Consider the following 21,497-nt stretch of genomic DNA (forward strand, 5'->3'; position numbering starts at 1 on the left):
TCAGACAGACTTCCGCCTCTTGCCGAAGACATTATTGATGAGCTTGGCCATGGACTTGGAGCCGCTGTATCGTCTGCGGTCTGCGCGGTACTTCAGGTTCTCCATCACATGCCGAATGAGCTTCGTGAAGAGGTTGGATATCTCCAGGTAGTCCTCTGCTGCAGACACCTCCTGGAAGTGGCAGCGGTTCTCCTGGGCCAAGGATCGCCCCTCCTCCTCACATACCTGCCGAGCGTGGCACAGGTCCTGCTTGTTCCCCACCACGAAGATCGGAATGTCCGCCAGTCTGTCAGATCACAAAGTGCAGCAGGGTCACACAGACAGCAGCCTCCCCCAATGGACCAGGTGTCAAAGGTGCCACTGGACTCACAACATTACCCATTCCCCAGTTCAAAGTGACCAAATATCAACATCAGATCTTACCAGTTCAGAAACACTGGGTGCTTTTCACACTGTAGCACAATCCAGAACACCTGAATAGCGTCAATCCAGGAAGCTGCCATATTTATACACATGAACTGTTCACTTGATTTGATTTTAAATCAGCACAGTATGATTCACTTGTTTATTATTGTATACACTGTATATGTGTGCTTCTCTAATCAAGACTATTTAGACTGGCAAAATGTGTAAGCTATACTGTGAAATGTTTATTGTCGGTCAGCACAAGGGGGAAGAACTCAAGTAAGTCATGAAATGGTTTCAGGGGAGAAAGGAGAGTTGATGTAGTGCAGTGAAGTCCCACAGTCTAACAGCGGCCCACTGGTACACCATGTGAGGTGGTGTCTGCTTCATATCTCTGTCACAGTGTGTCGGGGAAGGGGGGGGCGGGGGCATGATACAGGAAACTTCAAAAGGACCATGTGTGGTACAGTTTTCACTTCTCCTCCATACAGCCACAAAAAGCTCTCATTGTAAAATCTCCACTAAAATTACCCAGCTCTCTCAATGTTTTATCCCATTTCAATTAACATCAATGAGAAAATTGGATATAAACCGTTCTGGGATTAATTTAGTTGAGCATATGAATTAATTTACCCACATAATTAACTTGGACAAGCGTTGTGGTTCAAATCCTCGAAGATACGTTCATCAAGAAGCCAAAAATCACAATTTCCATTACAGACAGATAGCCGACCAACTGGCTCTTGGGTCCGAGAGGAGTTGGCTCCATTTTTCTACACTGTGATGTTCTGCTGTCATTCTACTCTTGCCCATCGTAATAGGGCATGCTGAAATCTACTGCTTAAACTGCAGCATGCCACACTGATCCTCACCCTGATAGGCCTAAACATCCATCTCAGGAATGGGACTCATTAGTTCATCAAAGTAAATCCCTCAGCTCGGCCTCATTCCCAGTGGGCTACAGTCACTCACCCCTTGCAGCTCTCCTCACGGGCCTCTTTGATCTGACGGAGGATGCTTTTGGCATTGAGGAAAGACATTCGGTCACTGATGTCGTACACCACCACAAATCCATCTGCCCAGTCGACGGGTTCCTCCAGGATACATCTGCTGCTTCCACTCTGACACAGTCAAACACGAAACATCCTCAAACATCTGACTCAACTATAGAAACTAATGGAAAGTTGTTAACATAGGATACATCAGCTGTGCCCCATTGCAGAACACTGTGAAAACAAGTGATGAGAATCATTTTAAGGCCACTACGACCCATGTTGAGCCATTTGCCAGGAAACCATACAGAACCCCAACTTCTAATTTTAGTTAAAAAGTATGCAGTAAAGGAGTATGCAACAAGGTCATGGATAGGGAAAATCCTGTTATCTGAGCCTTCAGGGTTTTGCAGTCAATAAAAGTAAAAACTTTGCTGGTGGAGCCATATGCACTCACTGTAAACACTGAACATATTCTGCTGTCGTAACCTGAACAGTATATCAACCTTCAAACGCTGAGTGTGTGCTGACCTACATAACAAATACCTTAAGACCAAAATATACATTTGGTATGCTACACTTTGTGGTACAGTAGGCAATGAATGCAAGCCATTAACCAAATGGAAATGAACATATTACCCAGATCTACCTGTGAACATGGATCAAACACCTCTAAGTTTAACTGTCTTCCATCGATGGACAGCCTTTTATGGTATAAGGAATCTGCAACAAAGTAAGTTCAAAAAGATGTGTATTATAAAAAGTAACAGATGTTATGAATCAAATCACATCCCATGAACACTAATAGAAGTGGAGAGTTTGGTACAGTAAATGACAACGCTCATACTTTTCTCATTGAGAGGTAATGAACCCAGTGTGGTGCCAGTTCAGTTGACCTATGGAACAATGATTACCGTAAGCTTCAAAAAATCTAGTGCATGATTGCTCAGATGGGGCAAACGAGCTAATTCATTTAAGGGAATTAGGCAGGAGTGGCGAGGTCTGAAACTGTATACCCACTCTGTAAACTGTAACATTACAAGCAGCCGTCATCCAGCCTGCAAGATAAACAATGGCTGAAGCAAAATATGATTTCATATACCAATTTGTGAGATGTGCGTGTCATTCTTTTTAAGCCATATGTTAAAAAGTGAAAAACCGTTTGAATTTTCCAGGAGGTCATATGGAGTCGCTAAATCCCTCCAGAGTACTGTACTTTATGTCGTGATGAGCGGATCCCAGTGATGGATCTTACTCAGCATGCACCTCAGTGGATGTCAAACTCTCATGTGTCTGTATAAATAAAATCTTAGGCTCCATGATTTGATATAATTGGTGTGTGGCCAGCAGAAACAGTGTGGAAACAGTGTGGAAACAGTGTGGAAACAGTGTGGAAACAGTGTGGAAACAGCGACCGGCTCGTGCCCTGAGAGCAATATATGGTATATCTTACTATAAAAACATGTAAGGAGTCTATTTACATACTGGCATTGGAAGCATACTCTCCAATAAAACGTTTTGTCAGGAATCTCACCAGAACAGCTAGGGAGAAAGAAAAAGAGAGAGAAAGAGTCAAGATTGGAGGAACATGCAGGAAATGTTCAGAAAATCACTGTATAATACAACACTGGAGCTCAGAAAATTTGCATTACCTGGAGACTTGGTGAAATATATTGTTGTATATGTGTCCTTATCTTGAACTCGGGATAGTCTGCCATAGTTTTGAAACTGTGTTGCATGACAATCTTAAAAAGTCAAGGCTTGAGTTTCCATGCACACATAAAAAAACTGCTTTCTGGACACCGATTGGTTTTTTTGCCCCCACTAGTGACCTTCAGCAGTTAAAATACATAGCCGCGTTCCTGTCCATTTCCCACTTACACTTGGCAGACTAAGCAGTTGTGCTGAGTCATGTAATCTTCTGTATAGCTACTGCCTTTTTATAGCTACTGCCTTTTTTCCTCTGCTGTTCCTTATGTGTGGAAAAGCATTATTCACTCAAATGCCATCTAATTCCCCCCCCCGGCCAAAAGGTAGATTTGTTGAAAAGCCTCCAGTTAGCTTCAGGGGAAAACATTGCTTTCAAAAATTCCTTGTTTCATAGGAAACACAATACCTCATCTCACAAGTGTGGAGACTGGGAACTATATTATTCCATCAACATTATGCTCTGCAGTTAGGATCGCTTTCTCGGTTTAAGTTAAACTCAGAGGTTACATTAAATGTGTTTGTGTTGTAATGTGCAGTATATCAGACACACATGGATATTATGTAGACCTTGAATATATCCTTGGACTCAGTCTTACATAGGAGTTATTTATTACACAGGACATAATGCTCAAATCACTTTAGACACTTGAGACACTGTTAATAGTTTTACATTTTTATCTCAATATAGTTTTATAGTTTTATATTATTTATATTGCCATATATCTTTCCTGTACTATTTATATTACCTTATTACCTTTCCTGTACTTTGTTCTGACAATGCACAGTACATTGTTCTGCCAATTGCAGCTGTGACACCCAAATTTCACCTAGGGGATCAATAAAGGGCAATCTTATCTTTATCTTATATAGTGGCAGAATACACCAGAGAGACAGAAGAGACAATGGTGTCTTTTCTTCCTTTCATATTCTCTATATATATGAATATATTCTCTACCAAATAGAATTTACAGACAACACTGAAAGATCAGCGAAACAATATCATCTGAATTTTTATGCTAAAAACACAGTCAGCTGTCAGCGTCTGTTTTACTCACCTGATTTTCCAGCTCCTTCGCTGCCCAGCAGAGCCAACTTGATGTCATTCATGACGGAGGGTTGGAAGGGAACTGTTAAAAGCACTACTTGGAGCTATGATCCCAGCTATCTAGCCTCTCTCTCTCTCTCTCTCTCTCTCTCTCCCTCTCACTCTCTCTCTCTCTTTCACCCTATACCACTTTATGAACCGCACAGTCAAGTGTTTGTAAGAGCTGCTTCACCACTACATATCCCCCTGTGAAAAATGAAAACATACACAACGTCTCTGCTCCCTCTCAGCCAATAAGAAGATTTCCAAGTAAGGTTGCAAAAAGGTCAACCAACACAAGACAGGCTTGTGTTTTTGGATTTATGACAGCCAACAAGCGTTAAAGTTTTCTTTCACTAATGGTTTTTCATTACTATGAAAGAGAGAAAACATATTTACCCATGATGTACAGTCGATTACCAAATGCAATTATGTTGGCTAGGTAGAAAATGCTGTAGATACACAATGTGCCACAAGGGAACACAGTTAAAACAACTCTTGGGTAGAAAAGTTTTTCAGCACACACACTTCCATAGATGTTCAAGAGCAGCCAACCTCCAACATTAGAGGATCTGCTGTCTCCATCGGCAAAATTACCGCTTGGTTCTAGGATACACATTTAAATAATTTACTTGGGTCAGGTTTTCCTTATTCTCATGAGTCAGATTTTAATAATACCACATTAAATCAAATCCTGATTCGCCTCTGGGTTACAGAGAATGGGTTTTCCTCGTTTGTAAATGTGATATAATATGATTTTAGGACAAGGCTTTCAAGTCAAAATTTAGAAAGTGGAGCTAGTTATGGGTCTCCAGAGCAGCCAGTTTTAATAGTTGATCATACATGAATCTCTAAAAAGGTATGAGCACTAAATGTGAGGGTTCTCCAAAAGTGAAATATCACTTAAAGCTGCTGGGACTTTGCAGTAATGTAGAGCTGGATAGGAGTTTAGAGCGCCTGGAGGTGGATAATACCACAGATATGTTTCAACTGTCATGGCTAGGGTAAAATCTCAAGTACACAGTATTAAATGCCAACATATGTTGAAAGTGGAAGGCATGGTTTGACTGCAGGGTTAAGTACGTTTGAAGGCGAGGCACAGAATTCAACTTTCCCTCTTTCCCCCCGCAGTGCAAAAAGAATCCAAGCCTCAGTTTCATGGACTGCTTCACTGGTCAGTTTTCATTTTTCCCTCTCCACACGTTCAGTTTCTCTCGTCCTTTTCTGTCTACCCTTTCCATTGTTCAGCAAAGGTCACAGAAGTGTCTCGTTATTATCCTGTTATGTTTCATTCCAGGTCTGTTGACTGAAAGGTCACAAACCTTATTCAAGAATATAGTAAGATGCCCCCTGACCAAAACAATGTACAAATAACACCTTTGACTGATTACTCCATGTATTGGGTACAAAAAAAAACAAAAAAAACAATCAATGGGTGTCGCACAAGAATTTAAAAAAGAACACACACGCAATAAACTGTGTAATGATCAATATTCAAGATAAAGACATGTAAATCTTTCACCGTAGTCCTTAAAATAAAAAACATTTATTCATAATTTCAACATATCACAATGTCGGTTATGAACTGATATCAAACTGCAACTTGGACGGCATCTGCATTGAGGAGGGCTTGTAATTTCACTTTAACAATATAATTTCAATAGACCACATAAAGGACTTACCACTAACTGACAAGGCATTCTTCTTGAAAGTTATAGTTTTCCAGAAATCAATTTACCTATTAAGATACAACCCTACTTTTATTGTATGACTAAATCAAAAACAGGAATTTTGAGCCATTTAGAACGCTTATGAACTCTTCCCCTTAAAGTTGAGCCATAATCAAAATAATTTTTTTATATGTGTTGAAACTGAACATATTGCTCTTCTAGTCCTCGAAGATCCAGCCTCCACATTTCCCTGTGTGTGATGTGAGACAGGAGCCAGCAGCCTCTCCTGGGTGAGGAGAGGTTGGGATGCCTCAGGGCCAGGCAGCGTTATGACATCATGTCTGTCCTGAGGAGAGCAGAGTCTCCTGGGAGCTTCATCTCTCTCTCTCTTCAATCCCCAGACAATCTGCCTCATCATCACACACGTAAGCCTTCTGAGGGAATTCTCCGAGACCAAAGTGTGATCTGATTTATTTGAAGTTCTGTTTAAACTCTGACTGACCTAAATTTCCCTTTAGGCGGATTCAGACGTAAGAAAAACAACTTAATCTGCATGTCAGCGTGTTATGTTGTGCACATGCCCTTTACCTGCTGTTACCTGCGCTTATAGCATGTTTATACTTAATGAAAAACTGCTGTAGCTCAATCCTACAACACATCCATTACAGTAAAACCTATCCTCAACAAGTTGCAGTCAGTATTTAGTCTGTTAATATGTGATAATCACATAATCACATAATCACAATGTACACAACTTTACATCAATCACTTCCAGGTTCTTTTTGAGCACTAACTTGAAACCGGCATAAGTCTACAGTAGAGCAAAATAACTAAATAATGTTGTGTTTGTTGTTGTAAACAGAGGTTGTCGAGGAAAAACTCATTGGGATTTTTTCAGTTTCCATCAGGAAAGTCGGACCAGGCAAACAAATATGAGTGTTATGCATATGGAAGACGTGGTTTTTCAGTGACATGATTTTTGACTTCATTAGCATTGCAAATAAATGTATGCTATCTGCTCACACTATTTCAAAAAAACAAATCACTGGATCAGGTGCTTTTGGGATGAACTGATTGGACACCCAGCTTGTGATAAGTCAGATAGGTTTCCTAAAAACCTGAACTATCCCTTTAATAGTATATAACACTAAGTTTTAAAAGTGAGACTAAAAATGGCATCTCCTGTGTCTTATTAAAGTGATGTCACAGACTTGAAATGTGAGCTGATTCAACTCGCTATTGTTTCCAGAAATACATCACAGTGGTTTCACAAGCGGCGAGCGCCAGTGCTGAACACTCAGTCTGTGCTTTGTTCCAACTAAATTTAGCTTGCAGTTTTTATTAGCATTATCTGTGTTTGCGCTAGGTAAACAACTCAAGTCCCACATAAATTGTATGAACTGATCATGCAGCTGTAAAACATCATCATACAGCTCTCCAGAACTTTTCATTGATTGATTCAAGTGTATTTTTCAGATTATGACGCTGCTGACATAAAGTTGGCATGTTCTCTTTTTCTACTATGGTTGGATCGCCCCTGTCATGCTGCTTTATGGCTTATATCTGCTTAAGTCTTCAAAAGCCTCTTAAAATGAATGTTATTCATTTGCCTCGATTGCATCTCCATGCAAGGAAACTAGACTGCTATACATGAAAGTTTTCCACAGGATCATCACAATGCTTTGACATGAAAGACACCAGAAAGATCAGGCACTCTAAATATAATGACCAATAAACGTATTCTAGTAGGAAAGCTGCAGTGATATTGATATTGTTGTTTATTTATTATCCATGCAATTCATTCCCTGTTTTGGACAGTTGTTCCTGGCTGGACAATAAAGACAGAGTGCACAGTAAAGACAGACACCTGGACGACTCATCCTCTTTCTCCTCCTTCCATTAAGCTCCAGCAGAGCCTGCAGCTTCAGCTCACAAACACAACCTCTGTTTCTTCACTCCTCGTGTTACAGCATCCAACACAAACATGCTGGATCTGTTATTCCTGAGCCTCAGAGAGGGATTTCAGCGTGGAATATTTTGAACATCAGCCTGAGAGTTTAATCAGAACAGGGATAATAGAGTTAGAAAAGTGGTTGGAGCTTGCAAGATATTTTCAAAGGGAGCCAAAATTTATGCATTATTCACTGCCCCCAAAAGCATGTCAACTCATTCATTACAACTGAATTAGTTGTAATGGAAAATTACATCCAAAGCGAAAGAACCAAAGACAGCTTTTTTTCAAATGCATTAAAAGGAAATGACCTCCAGGAAAACATATAACATTTTATCGTGATATTAGGGCTGAGGATGTGCTATCTACTGTACAGTCATTTAATGTCTCCCGATGTAAATAAACGTGAATGAAAATGTGGAGTAACATGCCAATATAGCCTTTCACAAGATTTATATCATGCCTGCCAGTGTAGCTAGGGAAGAAGCCTCCATAATAAGAAAGAAAGAAAGAAAGAAAGAAAGAAAGAAAGAAAAACAAACAAACAAACAAACAAACAGTGTTCCATAATAACAGATCCTGCAGTTACATGCTTAGGCCTCGCTGCAACCTTTTTTTTTTTTACAGTCTTTGGTTGCAGCTTTGCATGCAGTCCCATCCACATGGCAGAAAGCAGGAGGCTGCTGGCAATTGACTGAGACAAATCACAATCCCCTTCTGTCAAAACCATGCATCCAACTCCAGAGACGGCAGAAATACTTTGTAAACGATGATCACATAGATGAGCCTTGACAGTACACAGTGGTACTGTAAATGACAAGTCTGTGGTGACATAAAACACACTTTATCATTTCCATATGGAATGGCCTCAGTCTCCAGTAAAATGAGATGAGGAACAAAGGGACTTGGAAAATAATATTTTCTCTTAAATGGATTTTTATTGATATCAGTATATAAGAGAGATTTATGGCTGTTACAGTAAAAAAGGAAAAAAAAAACAAGGAACCAGACTGTTGAGTTACAGTAACTATACATAAATCAGAAATATTATTCTTCCCTCATACAATAGGAAATAACATTACATCTATTTACTGCAAAGGGAAAAACATTACATTTATTACTACTCTTGACATTGATCAAAGAGTGCAAAGACAATAATTTGTGCAGTAATTACTCTAAAAGTTTAGCAAAATCTATCGTAGGTTGCAGAAAGCAATTCAAAGTATATTTAAAAACTGGAAGGCTACAGCTGCAGGGAATATAAAATGATTGATATTTTTCTCTACTATGTAGCTCTACAAATAGCAAAGACCTGTTTTAAGTATCAATAATATCAATATCTTACACTCATATTAAGCCTGAGATATTTAGATAATAGGGAAACATTTTGCCTAAACACTGGTGAAATAAAAATGATACATACCAGTATATGCAAACCTAGCTCATGATTAAGTGTAAAATTAAAATTACCATTGACTAAAATACAGTGAGTAATATTATTTTTGTTTGATCAAAGACATCTAGATCCACTGATATGAAACAAACAACAAATTCAAGATGTCCTGTTCAGCTCTGGACACAGTACTGTGGCTACAGCGCCCTCTGTCTCTCATACTCATATCAAACTGGATTCACTGTAGCTTTTCTAGAAATGTACTGAGAAACAGACCAATATAATTATATCAAATAATTCAACCTATGACAATTGCCTGCAATCGTTTTGTTACTAAAATGAAAAAGACAAATATAATAAAATAAAGTTCTATATAGTTTCACATATAGAAATATGCCAAACATTTACCAAGATGGTAAATATTTACCAATATCACATTTTCAAAGTGCTGTATATAATCAGGGCTTTAATGGTTTATGTTAACCTAAAAATAAAGTCCAGAAATCCACTTAATAAAGGCGCATAGCAAGTTTTCTAAACAAATATCCAACTACATAACTTTATGTATAGCATATCATTTCAGATATATGATTTTAGGAGATCTGTAGGTAAACTACAGCAAGTAATTTCATGTGCATCTGGTGCAAATCGTCAACTGCCAAAATACGAAAGGCTGGTAAGACTGTACAAATTACAGCATCACCTCACTTGTATGGTAATAGGCATGTCATGGAGCTGAACATGCAACCCAAGAAACTCTAAATTCTTGTTTATTCTTGTCTTTTTTCCAAATTGATGTGGTTACAAAAGTATGTAACCTAAAGTTGTGTTGTTATCTGTTTTCCCTCTGTCTGCTCCTCTCTAATCTGTTGAAGCTCCTTTTCCAAATCTGCAGGGAGTTGCTCCTTTGTCAGTTATCAGATGCTCTTACATAGAAAATGGGTGGCACAGTTCATTAGGCATTTTCCAAATAAGGGGGCACTGTTTCATTATGTTCAGCGCAATATTATTGCAATACTATTGCAAACCACAGTACTACGCTACTTTCTGATTGCAGTTTGGACATACCGTTATAGCGCTACAGGCTGGGCAACAAAAGAGTGGAATCAAACACAAATACAGCTTATTCATATCTTCATATCTTCATGGTTCTGCTCCATTCACCCCGAGTTAGAAGTGATGTCTCCTGGAGTTGAGAGAGTGTCTCCTCTTCCTCTTCCTGTGGCACTGCTCCCTCCTCTCTGGCCAGGGGAAACCGCCCTCAGTGGCCCTGTAGGCTTCATCATACTCATCGCTGTCAGAGTCGGCCTCAGCCACGGGGAAAACTCTGTCAGGAAACACTTCTTTCAGCTTGGAGCTGAAGAAAGCCTCCAGGCTGCGGCCTGCCTGGGCCACCTCCGAGTCAGGCTGCAGTCAGAGAGAGAGGCATCACACAGATCAGCGCTATTAAACAGATCAACTCAATCAGTAAAATTATATACATAATTAGAATTAACTATAATTATAAGCCAAATTATAGAAAATACACACACGGGATATCAATTTCTCACTTACGTAGTTGAACTTTGCACAATTCCCGAACATAAGATAGACATCAGCCACGAACTCGTCAGGTGAGTAATAATGACGCGTGCTCCTCTTGTTGAGTTTGGCCCGGATCACCGACAGGTCCATGGGCCTCTTGATGATCTGGTAGTAATGTCGAGCCTGCATGCAAAAGCAGTATCAGTTTAAAATATATGACCGTCAAGCTTTATTCCCATCCCCAGTGGCTTGCAATGATTTTCTATTTACCCCACCAAATTCAGTTTCTTACAACTCATTCCAGTTTACTTAGCTCATAGCTCCCACTGCCTCCAAAATGCATCTAACATATGTTCCAGAGATTGAGTTAGCTAACATTTGACAACCACCTATGCGTAGTCTACTTGCTTGGATATCAGGCATAGAAATCAAACCTGCCTATGCAACACTCAAAACATATTGATTAGGCCATTTTGGTGATTTCTGCCTTGGTGATGGGTGCTAGCAGAAGCTCATTCCAAATCCACCAATCCCAGTTCCTCGCCATGCTAAAAGCTTCCTTGTAAGCATTGTAGATGGCTGAAACTTTGCAATGATGGGACAGCAACACACACACAAACTGAAGCGTCTTGACAGTATCTTAGATGCACTTCAGCTGCAATTTTGGACTTTTGCACTAGAGTCAATGGGAGCTGCGAGGTAAGCATAACTCAATACCAAATCATTGGGAAATAAAACCGTAAACAGCATGTGTTTATGAAAGCAGCAAGACAAAGATGGGGGAAACTCTTCATGATGCCGGTGTGTTCCTTTAAATATAATGAAAAATAGATGAGACTGTAGAGTGGAGCTGGCTTCTAACTGGACAGTAAGAAAAGGCTGTTCACTCACCAGCGGACTGACAGGCTCGTGGAAGGGAGCACTTAGGATGTTACTGAAGATCAAAAGAGTCAGCCGCTCACATTTCTAGAAAGAGTGGACAAAGCGTGGAAGAAAAGGTCAGTGATTATAAATGCAGAAAGAAAAAAAGAATGCATTTACTGAAAATGTTGAACACCTCCAGCATTATTGCAATGTCAATAGCTTTGATGGGTTTGTGAAGCAACTCACTCTCTGGTCACATGCAGACAGTCCGTGTGCTGATGTGCGCTCCCCAGATGTTCTCTCGTTCTCACAGTCGTACTCGACCTCTGGCTGCACGACGTCTCTACACAGGCTGCACACCCAGTCACCGCTAAGCAGGGTAAGAGACAGCATGTCACCAACAACAGGTCCACATAAACTGTTTCATAATAGGTGAGAGGATAAAAGAGTAACTAAACTCCAAACCCAAAACTGTGGAAAGACTGACATCTAATGGTAAAAAGCATGCTACTGAAACTGCCATCTGCTATTGACTGATCTTTGGTGCCAGGCACAGGTGTGGCTCGAGCCCCAAATCAGTTTCAAGTCTTGAGGCGCAAGTCTCAAGTCAAGTCCCAAGTCTAAATATAGATTACCAAGTCAACTCCATGTCATTAATGTCAAGTCTCTAGTGTAAATGTAGAACACCATGTCAAGTCAGAATAAATGAATAGTCATAAATATTGTTTTAATAGGATAAACACTTGGTAAGAGCACCATGAGTTTAATTTCTATAATCAGTTTCAACTTCAATCAATCCATACAAATTCAGAAAACAGAATTTAAATTCAGTCATCTGGTGGAATAAATCTCATCACCTTCAATCCAAGTAATTTACACAAAGACAAGATCTTTTCTTAAGACTTTAGAAACCTTTTGAAGTCATCAAAGTACAAATCCAAGTCAAGTCAAGTTTTCTCTTCATGCATCAAGTTAAGTCTCAAGCAATTAAAATTGTGGCTCGAGTCTGGCTCGTGTCCAAGTCATGAGACTCGAGTCCCCACCTCTGGTGCCAGGTGATGTCACCACTTGTTGTATTCTATAGAAGCTGACCATCATCTGGCACCAAAGATCAGCCAATAGCAGATGGCAATTTCAGTAGCATTCTTTTTACCATAGATGTCAGGCTTTACAGGCTTTGGGTTTGGGGTTTAGTTACTCTTAAATCTATCAATGAAGTCTTTCAGGTGAGCGTTACAGTATGAGTGGCTTACGTAGGGAAGCTTAGTAGAGACGGGATATGGCAGGACAGGTGGAAGACTTTGGGACAGTGGTCACAGCACAGCAGGTCCCCTCCAATCAGACACACAGCACAGAAGTCCTCACTCTCCATCTCTGCATTTTCCTGCTCAGGCTGAACCTCCTCCGCCCCCTCGCACCCCCGCTGAGGGACGGGGTTAGCAATCAGAAGGGGCCTCTGACCAGGACCGACAAGGGACTCCTCTTCCTGGTCCGAACGAAGTGGCTGCGGGTCGTCGGTTGTTAGATCGGGCTCCGATTCTAAATCTGGCTCGGACTCCACAGAGCCCTGAGAATCTGGGGGCTGATCGGACAAAATGTCAGAATCGGTCTCCGCTGGAAAACAAGGATCATAGTCGGCCTGGAGGTCTGACTCTGCTTCAGCATCGTCGGATTCCACATCAGCTTCCAGCTCTTCTTCACCGTTCTCTGATCCCACTCCTACATCGTCCGACTCTGGGTCTGCTTCATATTCGATACTAGGCTCCGACTCCCCCGCGATGTCAAGCTCCCCACAGGGCTCCAACTCTCCGGCAGCCACCGATTGCTCCTTAGCCAGAGACTCAAGTTCAGCTTCAGATGAAGACTCGGGGTGTGGGTCGGATTCTGGTGACGCATCCAAGTCTAGCTGCGGGTCAGAGTCTGGATCAGCCTCAGAAACAATTTCTATATCTGAGGCTGACCTGGGATCAGAGTCAGAGTCCAGGTCAAGTGCAGAGTAACTCTGAAGAGCATATTTAGGGTCGGTGGGCGGAGCTGGCAGAGTGAACTCTTTATGAGATTGGAGTCTCCCTCGGTTGTGGAACTCACTGATGGGTGGAGGTGTGGCAGACTGACTGGGCCTTTGTCGCTCTGTGTATGGTGGTGTTACGAACGAGAGGGTTGTCCTCATGGTCTCAGAGCCTCCAGCTATCCCCTACATATACAAAACAGATCAGAATAGATCAGAACAGCATAGAATAGATCAGAACAGAACAGAACAGAACAGAACAGAACAGAAACATACAGCCTATGCCGTACTAGAAAGTAGACAGTAGTAGTAGTAGATCATTCCAGCAGTTACAGCCAGCTTACCCATCTGCTTTTTAATCATAGTTTTCCACTAAATGAAATATACAAAAAAATTCAACAGCATATTAACTAGCCTCTCTAGTGATGTCTAAAATCTATTAAATAATATAATAATATAATATATTAAGATCTATTAATAAATTGTTCAAATGAAAAAAATACACTAGTTAGCTATCATCCCAACAGTATATCAAATTAGTGACAAAGATAATTTTTTGGTATCAAACCCTGGGGGTGAATATTTTAATGAAAGCACTGAATTAGAATGTGTAACCTACTTTGCGAGACTCAACATTGGCAAGTTACAAAGTTATACATCATACTTGACAGAGTGATTTTATATGATGTCATGTCAAAAGTTACTTCCAAAAAAAAGAACCAGTTTACAGTTTATCTGCTGCAAATTTACTACAAATTGGTAAAGTACTTTCTCTGTTCCTTTTCAGATTATTTTGCCTCCAAAATGTACAAAACATTAAGTTACACAAATAATTTATTCTTATAGGCAGACTGTAATTTTAATGATTATATCGTCTACAAAAATGATTAAGCATTATCGATGTGACTACTATATCATAATCAAAATGACTTTCTACCATTAAAACAAAATTGTCAGTAATCCAAGGATTACTTAACCACCTATATTTTCAAAATTAATGTTGACTGCTATGATATTTTCACTGATTTCAACTGATCACTAATATTACTGCAAACATGTTTTTTAGGATCACACTGCCTGTACCATATAAAAAGAGAGGTGAGACCTACTTCAGGCATCTCATCGCCCCAGGCTCTCTGCTGGGGGAAAGCTTTGCTCCTCTCCATCCCGCAAGCGGGCAGTGGGTCACTCTGCCGCCGGCCGTGTGGAGGGAGTCGGGACACGAGGACTTTGAGCCGCTCCAAGCACACCACAGGAACCTTGGGACTTCCTGGATTCTTCTCAGCCTCCCTTTTGCTTTAGAGGGAAGGAGGGAACAGATGATGAATGTTGCATTTCATTTTCACAACTTCTGCATAGGAAGATGTTTGAATTGATAGTAAATATACCTGCTATTCTGGTCCTTTCTTGATATTCTGCATTGCTCTTTGGCCTCATAATCAATCTCTTCGCTCACATAACTGAAAGCATGATCTGATGAAGAGGAGGATTATGAAGATATATTCACAAACCATTGCATTTTATTTATTTGAAGATATAAGAAGCAATAGCATAGTTAGGTAGTTTGTCCAGCACCTGGCTCTGTCTTATAGGACAATAAGGGTGACAGGTGCAGGATGGATGGGCCTCTGGAAGGGGGCGTGGCTGACGAGGTTTCCTTGGCAACACACTGGATCACCCCATCTGAAGCCCTCCTTTGCCTCGGATCCACACTGGCATACTGAGAATAAAGCAAATAAAATGGAAAAACACACTGTTTTAAGTAAAAGAGAGCATGTATTTTAAATATATGAAAAATATGTTTTCTTTATTAGAAAAATACACAAAATATAATACTTCTCCTAATACTCTTAAAGGAAAAGCTAGTATGAATCAGTCATAATACAGTGACAGCAGCTGGGTGGAGTTTGTCATGTATAAAGCCAAAAAGACACCTGCCATTCAAATCCACTCAGTATTCAGAAATCAGTTTTACTCTCTGAAAAGCTTTTGCCATATGAGCTTGGGCACATACTGAACCAGACTCACTCTGCTGTAGTTATCGCTGCTGTCGGGTGAAAACCTCATGACACCAAAGAGCCAACTTTTCAGGAACTAAAAACAGCCTTGTTTCTAGCTTGACCACCATGCATTTTTGAGTTCATCCAATGGGTTTTAAAAGGGTCTCATCAGCCCGAGGGTCGCAGAGTTTGTCTCAACCCATAGAGAAGCATGTAATCCTTCAACCAAAATGTGCATATGCAAAGAATTTTAAAACTGGTATGCTGATCCAAAACTATTTTAGAGTAATAATATAATTTTGTAACATTTTTCCATGGAATTGTGTGTAACAGGAGACAATAGCTTTGTGTGGAACTGGCCCCACTGGAAAGCTCTCCAATTTATTTTACAAATTTAAAGAAGACATGTAGACAATATCATGCCAGTATACACATGTTTAGAAAGAACACAGGTTTAATCATTAAACGGTGACCACCTCAATTTTATTTGGCAGCAGAGCATCAGTTGCTCCCTGTGAGTGATTCTACTCTGATGTCGGGGTTACCTGATCCGCAGCTGCTGCTCCTAGGCTGTGGGCGCACCCAGTGGGCCTTTCAGTATAGGGGCTGCTGGATGGAGCTGCCAGTTCTGCTGGGATGCTCTGGGAGCGTCTCTTCCTCCTCGCACACACTGAGCTAGAGCTGAGCCTGCTGCTCTGTATATCAGATCCACTCTCGTGGGCTGTCACAGACGTCTCCAGGGAAGTGGATCTCTGTCAGAAACACAAACATACAAAACCGAGAAGGGTTTCAACAGCGCCAAGCCGTATCACATGCACAGATGCACCTATTCATGCCTTAACAACAGAGAGAAAGGAGCAGGATGTGTGCGATGGAAACAACCTTGAGTGTCTCACACACACGCACACACACACACACACCCAGGCAACCACTAAATGAAAAAAACATCACTCAAAGCCTATTCTGGGACTAATTCAAAACAACTCAATCCCTCCAAACCTGGAGGTTGGCCCACACAACTGCATAGATTACTGTTATTCTACAGATAATGAAAGGATTGGTTACAACACCAATTATCATATGTAAATTCACCATCAGGGGTGCAGTGGGATCCTTTGATTAAGCAGGATTGGCAAATCACTTATTACCTCCCCTCTCTCTCCCTTCCTCTCTCATATTATAATTTAACTAATGTGAGTTTTCCAAAAAGCTCCCCAAAAGCCTCAACTGTGTCCCCGGCTAATATATGCAGCAGGGCTGACAAATCAGTTGACTTCAGGTTCTTTAACATCTCCTCCTCTCTCCACTCTTCTTTTTCTAGTGCACCTTCATATATATTTAGGCCAGCTGACACCGAGCATGTGCTCATAATTATCATGCGATTAAAACACTTACCTGATCCATGCCCCTAAGGAGAGGTATGCAGGATTCTGACTGTGGAGGAAAATAGACTATAATCCCTCTCTCTCTGTGGAAGGATGGGGGTGTAGGGATTTATCTAAGAGTGGTACCCAGAGCTGAAATCAAACTGCCAGCTTCCACTATTCCCTTAGTGACTCATTAATGACAGGTTAAGTACATATGTGACTGCACCCAAGTGGTTTTTGTCATTTTCAGATGCCGTGACTTGAAAAGGTAAAAACGATATGTCTTTGTGTTTGTAATCATGCATCTGGAGGGTTTTTGGATAGGTGATTATGTGGCTGCTCAAACCCCTGACATCAAGTGTGCTAATGATAAACAGCGCTGTCCTGGATTTTAGGATGCATTATTATGTGCAGTTCAGCTTTAATTGTCAGAGCAGCTCTTTGTTTTCCCGTCTCCCTTTCTTCATAAAGGAAGAAACAGGTTTCTGTTGCACCATCTGTTTTCAGGCTAGCTGTCAACTGTGGTAACTGATCATTCTGGCATAAAAATAAACAGTCGGCATTCCTTTAGTATCTGCCGTGTATAGATTAATAATTAAACAGTAAAAACTTCTTTCTGCGTTGGATTCAACACTCAATTACCTGCCTATCATTATGTGTTTTGCAAATATACAATTATGCAGCATAAGCAGAACATTTTCCTACTGATTTTGATTTAGGTTATTTGGCATTTGTTACTACTGCATTTTTTGAAGGCTTTGTTACCTACTGGATTACCTGAGGTTTGTGTGTGTGTTTGAGTGAGTGTATGAATGTCTGTGTGGTTGCTCTATAGGAGGTTGCCCTGAAACTGGTCTCATACTATGGTTTTCGAGAGATGTATAAGTAGCACTGACTGGTATAACATGTCTTGAGTTGTGAATAGTTGTGTTGAGGTCTTTTGAGCCCATAGCAAGTGAGCAGGACCAAGTGTGGAATGGAAATTTGAAGTGCAGTTGTTAAGTAGATGTGTTACCAGCTCAATTTGATCTCAAAGTAGTTGCTGGTACAAACCAAAATGGGAGGCAAAATGTTCAAATGATACCTCCATTCCTTAACTACACGACTTTATAAAGTTAATGTGGAGCAGAAAAAGGTTGCAGTTGTTAAGTAGATGTGTTACCAGAGACTGATAACCGGTTTTCTCACCCTGACATCCCTGTAGTCTCTGAGTGCCAGAGGAGGTCTGGTCCCCTGCTGCTCTTTCCTCAGCTCTGCTGCTGGGGAAACCAGAAGCAGCTGCTGCTGCTGCTGCTGGACAGGACTCTGCTCCCTCCTCTCCTGCTGCAGCTCAACACTCAGCAGCTCTCTGCCTTCAACCGTTGCTGCTTGTCCGTGGGTCTGCTCCCCTCTCCGCCTCTCCTCCCAGTTCTCCTCAGTCATTACGTTTCTGTCCACAGCCCTCTGCCCAAGATGCTGCTGCAGAGCTGTGCTGGCCGACAGCTTTCCCTGACACTGACCCTGGAGTTGGCCCTGGCCTGGCCTGCTGTGGTCTGCACTTGGCTGGGTCTGGCTTTCAGGAAGGTGTTCCCTCTGGTGTTGGTGATGGAGATGAGATTTCAGCTGGGACTGGGGCTGGGGTGAGGCAGGTTGTAGCTGGGATGTTGATCCGTGACTGCAGCCGAGCTGGACAGGCCCCACGGTTGGGGCAGGTGATGAAGGGGGAGGACACTGCAGGGAAGGCTGCATGGCTGGGGGGCTCTCTGGGTCCCAGCACCTCTGCAGCTGCTGGCTCTGGTGCAGAGAGGCAGAGAGAAGGGTAGGCTGAACACAGCTGGAGCTGTAAAGAGCAGCTTCCAGTTGGTTTTTGTCCAGACTGGGCAGATCTGGCTGAGAGGGAATGCCATGCAGGCAACACATCTGGGGCTCGCAGCAGACCTGGTAGCTGCAGCCCTGCTCTCGTCCTCGGTGGCACACAGAGGGCGGGGCCATGCAGGTGATGGGCTGCGGCCGCAAGATACTGGGGCAGGCCAAACCCTGAGGATAGGGGCAGTTTCCTCCCTCGACAGTCAGCTGGCCTGCAGAAACACAGAAGCACATGTTGGCCATATGTCCATTTTGGTAAAACAAATATTGTTTTAAGTTCATTATTATATCTCTAAAATATTGGGGGATCCAGTCTGTATCAAGCGTTATCATTTTGTCAACCAAGGACAAATCAAAGGTAAAACAATTTGTAATAATAATGGTAATCTCATTTTGGAACAAATCTTCCAGATATTGGAAACAAATTATCTGTAACACTAAAAATCATGTTCAAAAACATTTAAAAAAAAATATCAGTAAATGCATTAATCCCAGTCATACTAAACAATTAATTTAGTTAATGTATTCAACATTTCTAAATTATAGCTTGTATTATAAACTTGCTTTGGTAACATTAAATTTACCTAAAGAGGAAATCTGTTTAGTCCAGTAGCTAGCATCCCAGTTGAATTTGATCTTGACAGGAACCCAAGAGTCTGAGTGGAGCGATGACTCAAGCAGTTGCTGCATCTGGAGTGAAATCTGACAGAAGAATATATTAGTTATTTGGCTGTTATATGTGATGTACATGTGAACTATATATGAAAGAACAGAGGCTGCCTTAATTATCCTCATCTTCATCATCTCCTATCCTGACAAAAGCATTCTTGGTACAGAAGTGGATAATATATATATTGTTTGGTAGCACTATGGGTCTAATTTTTGTTAAAATGAAATCTAAACTTGAGTCATGACATTTGACATTTGTAAAACACAAAAAAGTTACTGCTGTTTACCTTTGTAGGGCGGTATAACATTAGAGCAAAGCTGAAAAGACTTTCCCAATCAAAAACCCAAATGAGGCCTGATTGTTAACCACTGTTCAAACAGCTGGCCTTAATTATCCCTTTAATTAGGTTGAGGTGACTAGGGAGGGGGTTCACTTTGTCACACCTGAAGATTACATGTTTGATTACCTTGCACAGAAAAAACAAATGAGAATGGCACCAAACATTTTTTTTCTCTCACACTCCCTGAGTTGAAATTAAAATCAGACATGGGATGAATACTTTTTCACAGCGCTGTGTGTAGTGTTACAGTGTCAGTGGCCTCCTGCGGACCCTTCCTCTCAGCCTACCAGCGCCCTGCTGAAGAGCACCGGGCTCCTGCCATGGTGGGTCGTTGCCCAGGTGATGAACTTCTGCACATGGTCCAGCTGGCCGCATGTCTCTATCGCCCCCTGCAGCTGGTCTTCCAGACGCTGCTGGAAGTCCTCCGAGATCTTCTGCAAAGAAACACACACAGACACGCACACGGTTACGGGTAATTACTGGCACAGAAAGTCACGGATGGATTCAGGGGGCTAATCAATGGCTCGTTTTTCTTTTGCCAGATGTAGTTCCTGAGATGCCGGCTTAAGCAGCTTTGACAGATTATTATTGGCTCTCTTTCGCTTGCTTTCAGGGCTGATTACATCACGTTGGGTACTGATTCTTTGCATGTAGATTCGCGGTCAGCTGAACGATAAGAGGGAGAGAAAGAGAAAAAGTAATTACCTCCAGTTGCTCTATTAATAGGTTGGCTCGTTTGTTAAGCTCGTTCATCATAATCATCTTTGCCATTTTAATCTGGTTCTCAGCCTTCCTGTGCATGATCTTGACTCCATGAAGCCTAAGAGGAGAGGAGAGAGAAAATGACAATCTGATTGCTGGCAGAAAAAATCCCAATACAGGTTTTTGGATGTACAGATGTTTTATTTTATTTGGATCCTTCAGCATGGCGGGGAAGTTATTTTGTAATGATAGAGCGGTGGGAGAAGAAATGCTCTAGCATCAATATGAATTTATGTACAAGCTTGCATTATTGCACATTGTCAAATTCTTGTCCATTTGTGCCAGACGTTGCTTAGGATTTGGATACAGCTGATGATTGTGTGTGTGTCCTGGACTCTAATCTGACCTGTCCTCTATCTGTTTGGCAGTGTTTTCCACTGCAGACCTCCTCTCTTCCACCTGCACCATCAGGCTCTCAAACAACCACTGCTGGTCCTGCAGGGCCTTCCCAATCTGCACCAACCTGAACAGAAGAGAAGCACAAGATCACAGAGCTAGTTAGAAAAGTTCACTAATTTATTCTTTGGGCATAAAGAACACCATAATTAAATTTGTTTCCCCGGGGACAAGACATTATGCAGGTGACCTTAGAGGCAACTACTGTACTGTAACATCATAGAAAACAACAGCGCATGAATACTTAATAAGTATTAGGCAGGCCAAGGATAGTGTATGCAGATACAGATGATAAAATTGACAAGGCATTTAGAGAGTGCTGTTGTTCAGAGGAAGTTTTTAACCTGCGCTTAGCCCCGTCTCTGCAGTGTCCTTGTGCTGCGTGTCTGAGGACTGACCTGTGGTTTTTGTGGGAGGACAGGTGACAGCTGCTACAGCACAGAAGGTCACATGACTCACAGAACAGCTCCAAGGGCTCCTGTCTGTGAGAGTGGCACATGAGCAGCGAACAAGGAT

General features: G+C 41.5%; 2 protein-coding genes across 2 annotated transcripts; both read right to left on the minus strand.

Annotated features, from left to right (window-relative positions):
- rerglb (RERG/RAS-like b) lies at positions 1-4,214 on the minus strand. The gene is made up of 5 exons (XM_071515846.1): positions 4,163-4,214; positions 2,883-2,939; positions 2,047-2,120; positions 1,378-1,526; positions 1-286 (listed from the first exon to the last, which is right to left on the minus strand). The coding sequence occupies exons 1-5, from the start codon at positions 4,212-4,214 to the stop codon at positions 1-3; spliced, it is 618 nt and encodes a 205-aa protein (XP_071371947.1).
- A 4,652-nt stretch (positions 4,215-8,866) lies between these two features.
- Positions 8,867-21,497, minus strand: trim66 (tripartite motif containing 66). Its single transcript, XM_071515835.1, has 15 exons — positions 21,380-21,497; positions 20,932-21,048; positions 20,529-20,643; positions 20,111-20,257; positions 19,398-19,515; positions 18,157-19,025; positions 16,147-16,353; positions 15,177-15,321; positions 14,990-15,074; positions 14,711-14,897; positions 12,847-13,787; positions 11,840-11,963; positions 11,621-11,695; positions 10,760-10,912; positions 8,867-10,612 (listed from the first exon to the last, which is right to left on the minus strand). Exons 1-15 carry the CDS (start codon positions 21,478-21,480, stop codon positions 10,376-10,378), a joined length of 3,621 nt encoding a protein of 1,206 aa, XP_071371936.1. The 5' UTR covers positions 21,481-21,497; the 3' UTR covers positions 8,867-10,375.

Source organism: Centroberyx affinis, unplaced genomic scaffold (assembly GCF_046629955.1).
Source record: "Centroberyx affinis isolate AG114_WGS23_722 - 3 ecotype Tasmania unplaced genomic scaffold, CSIRO-AGI_Caff_v1 ptg000369l_1, whole genome shotgun sequence".
In the NCBI taxonomy this organism is placed as follows: domain Eukaryota; kingdom Metazoa; phylum Chordata; class Actinopteri; order Beryciformes; family Berycidae; genus Centroberyx; species Centroberyx affinis.

What these genes read in the sequence shown, in the direction of transcription:
- rerglb (XM_071515846.1), bottom strand. Translation starts at nt 4,214, where the DNA reads ATGAATGACATCAAGTTGGCTCTGCTGGGCAGCGAAGGAGCTGGAAAA. An exon ending in CGAAGGAGCTGGAAAATCAG is followed by an intron (nt 2,940 to 4,162) that starts GTGAGTAAAACA and finishes CTTTCTCCCTAG; the next exon opens with CTGTTCTGGTGAGATTCCTG. An exon ending in CGTGAGGAGAGCTGCAAGGG is followed by an intron (nt 287 to 1,377) that starts GTGAGTGACTGT and finishes GTGATCTGACAG; the next exon opens with ACTGGCGGACATTCCGATCT.
- trim66 (XM_071515835.1), bottom strand. Translation starts at nt 21,480, where the DNA reads ATGTGCCACTCTCACAGACAGGAGCCCTTGGAGCTGTTCTGTGAGTCA. An exon ending in GCCAAACAGATAGAGGACAG is followed by an intron (nt 20,644 to 20,931) that starts GTCAGATTAGAG and finishes CTCTCCTCTTAG; the next exon opens with GCTTCATGGAGTCAAGATCA. An exon ending in TCTCTACTAAGCTTCCCTAC is followed by an intron (nt 11,964 to 12,846) that starts GTAAGCCACTCA and finishes TACCCTGCTTAG; the next exon opens with CGGTGACTGGGTGTGCAGCC.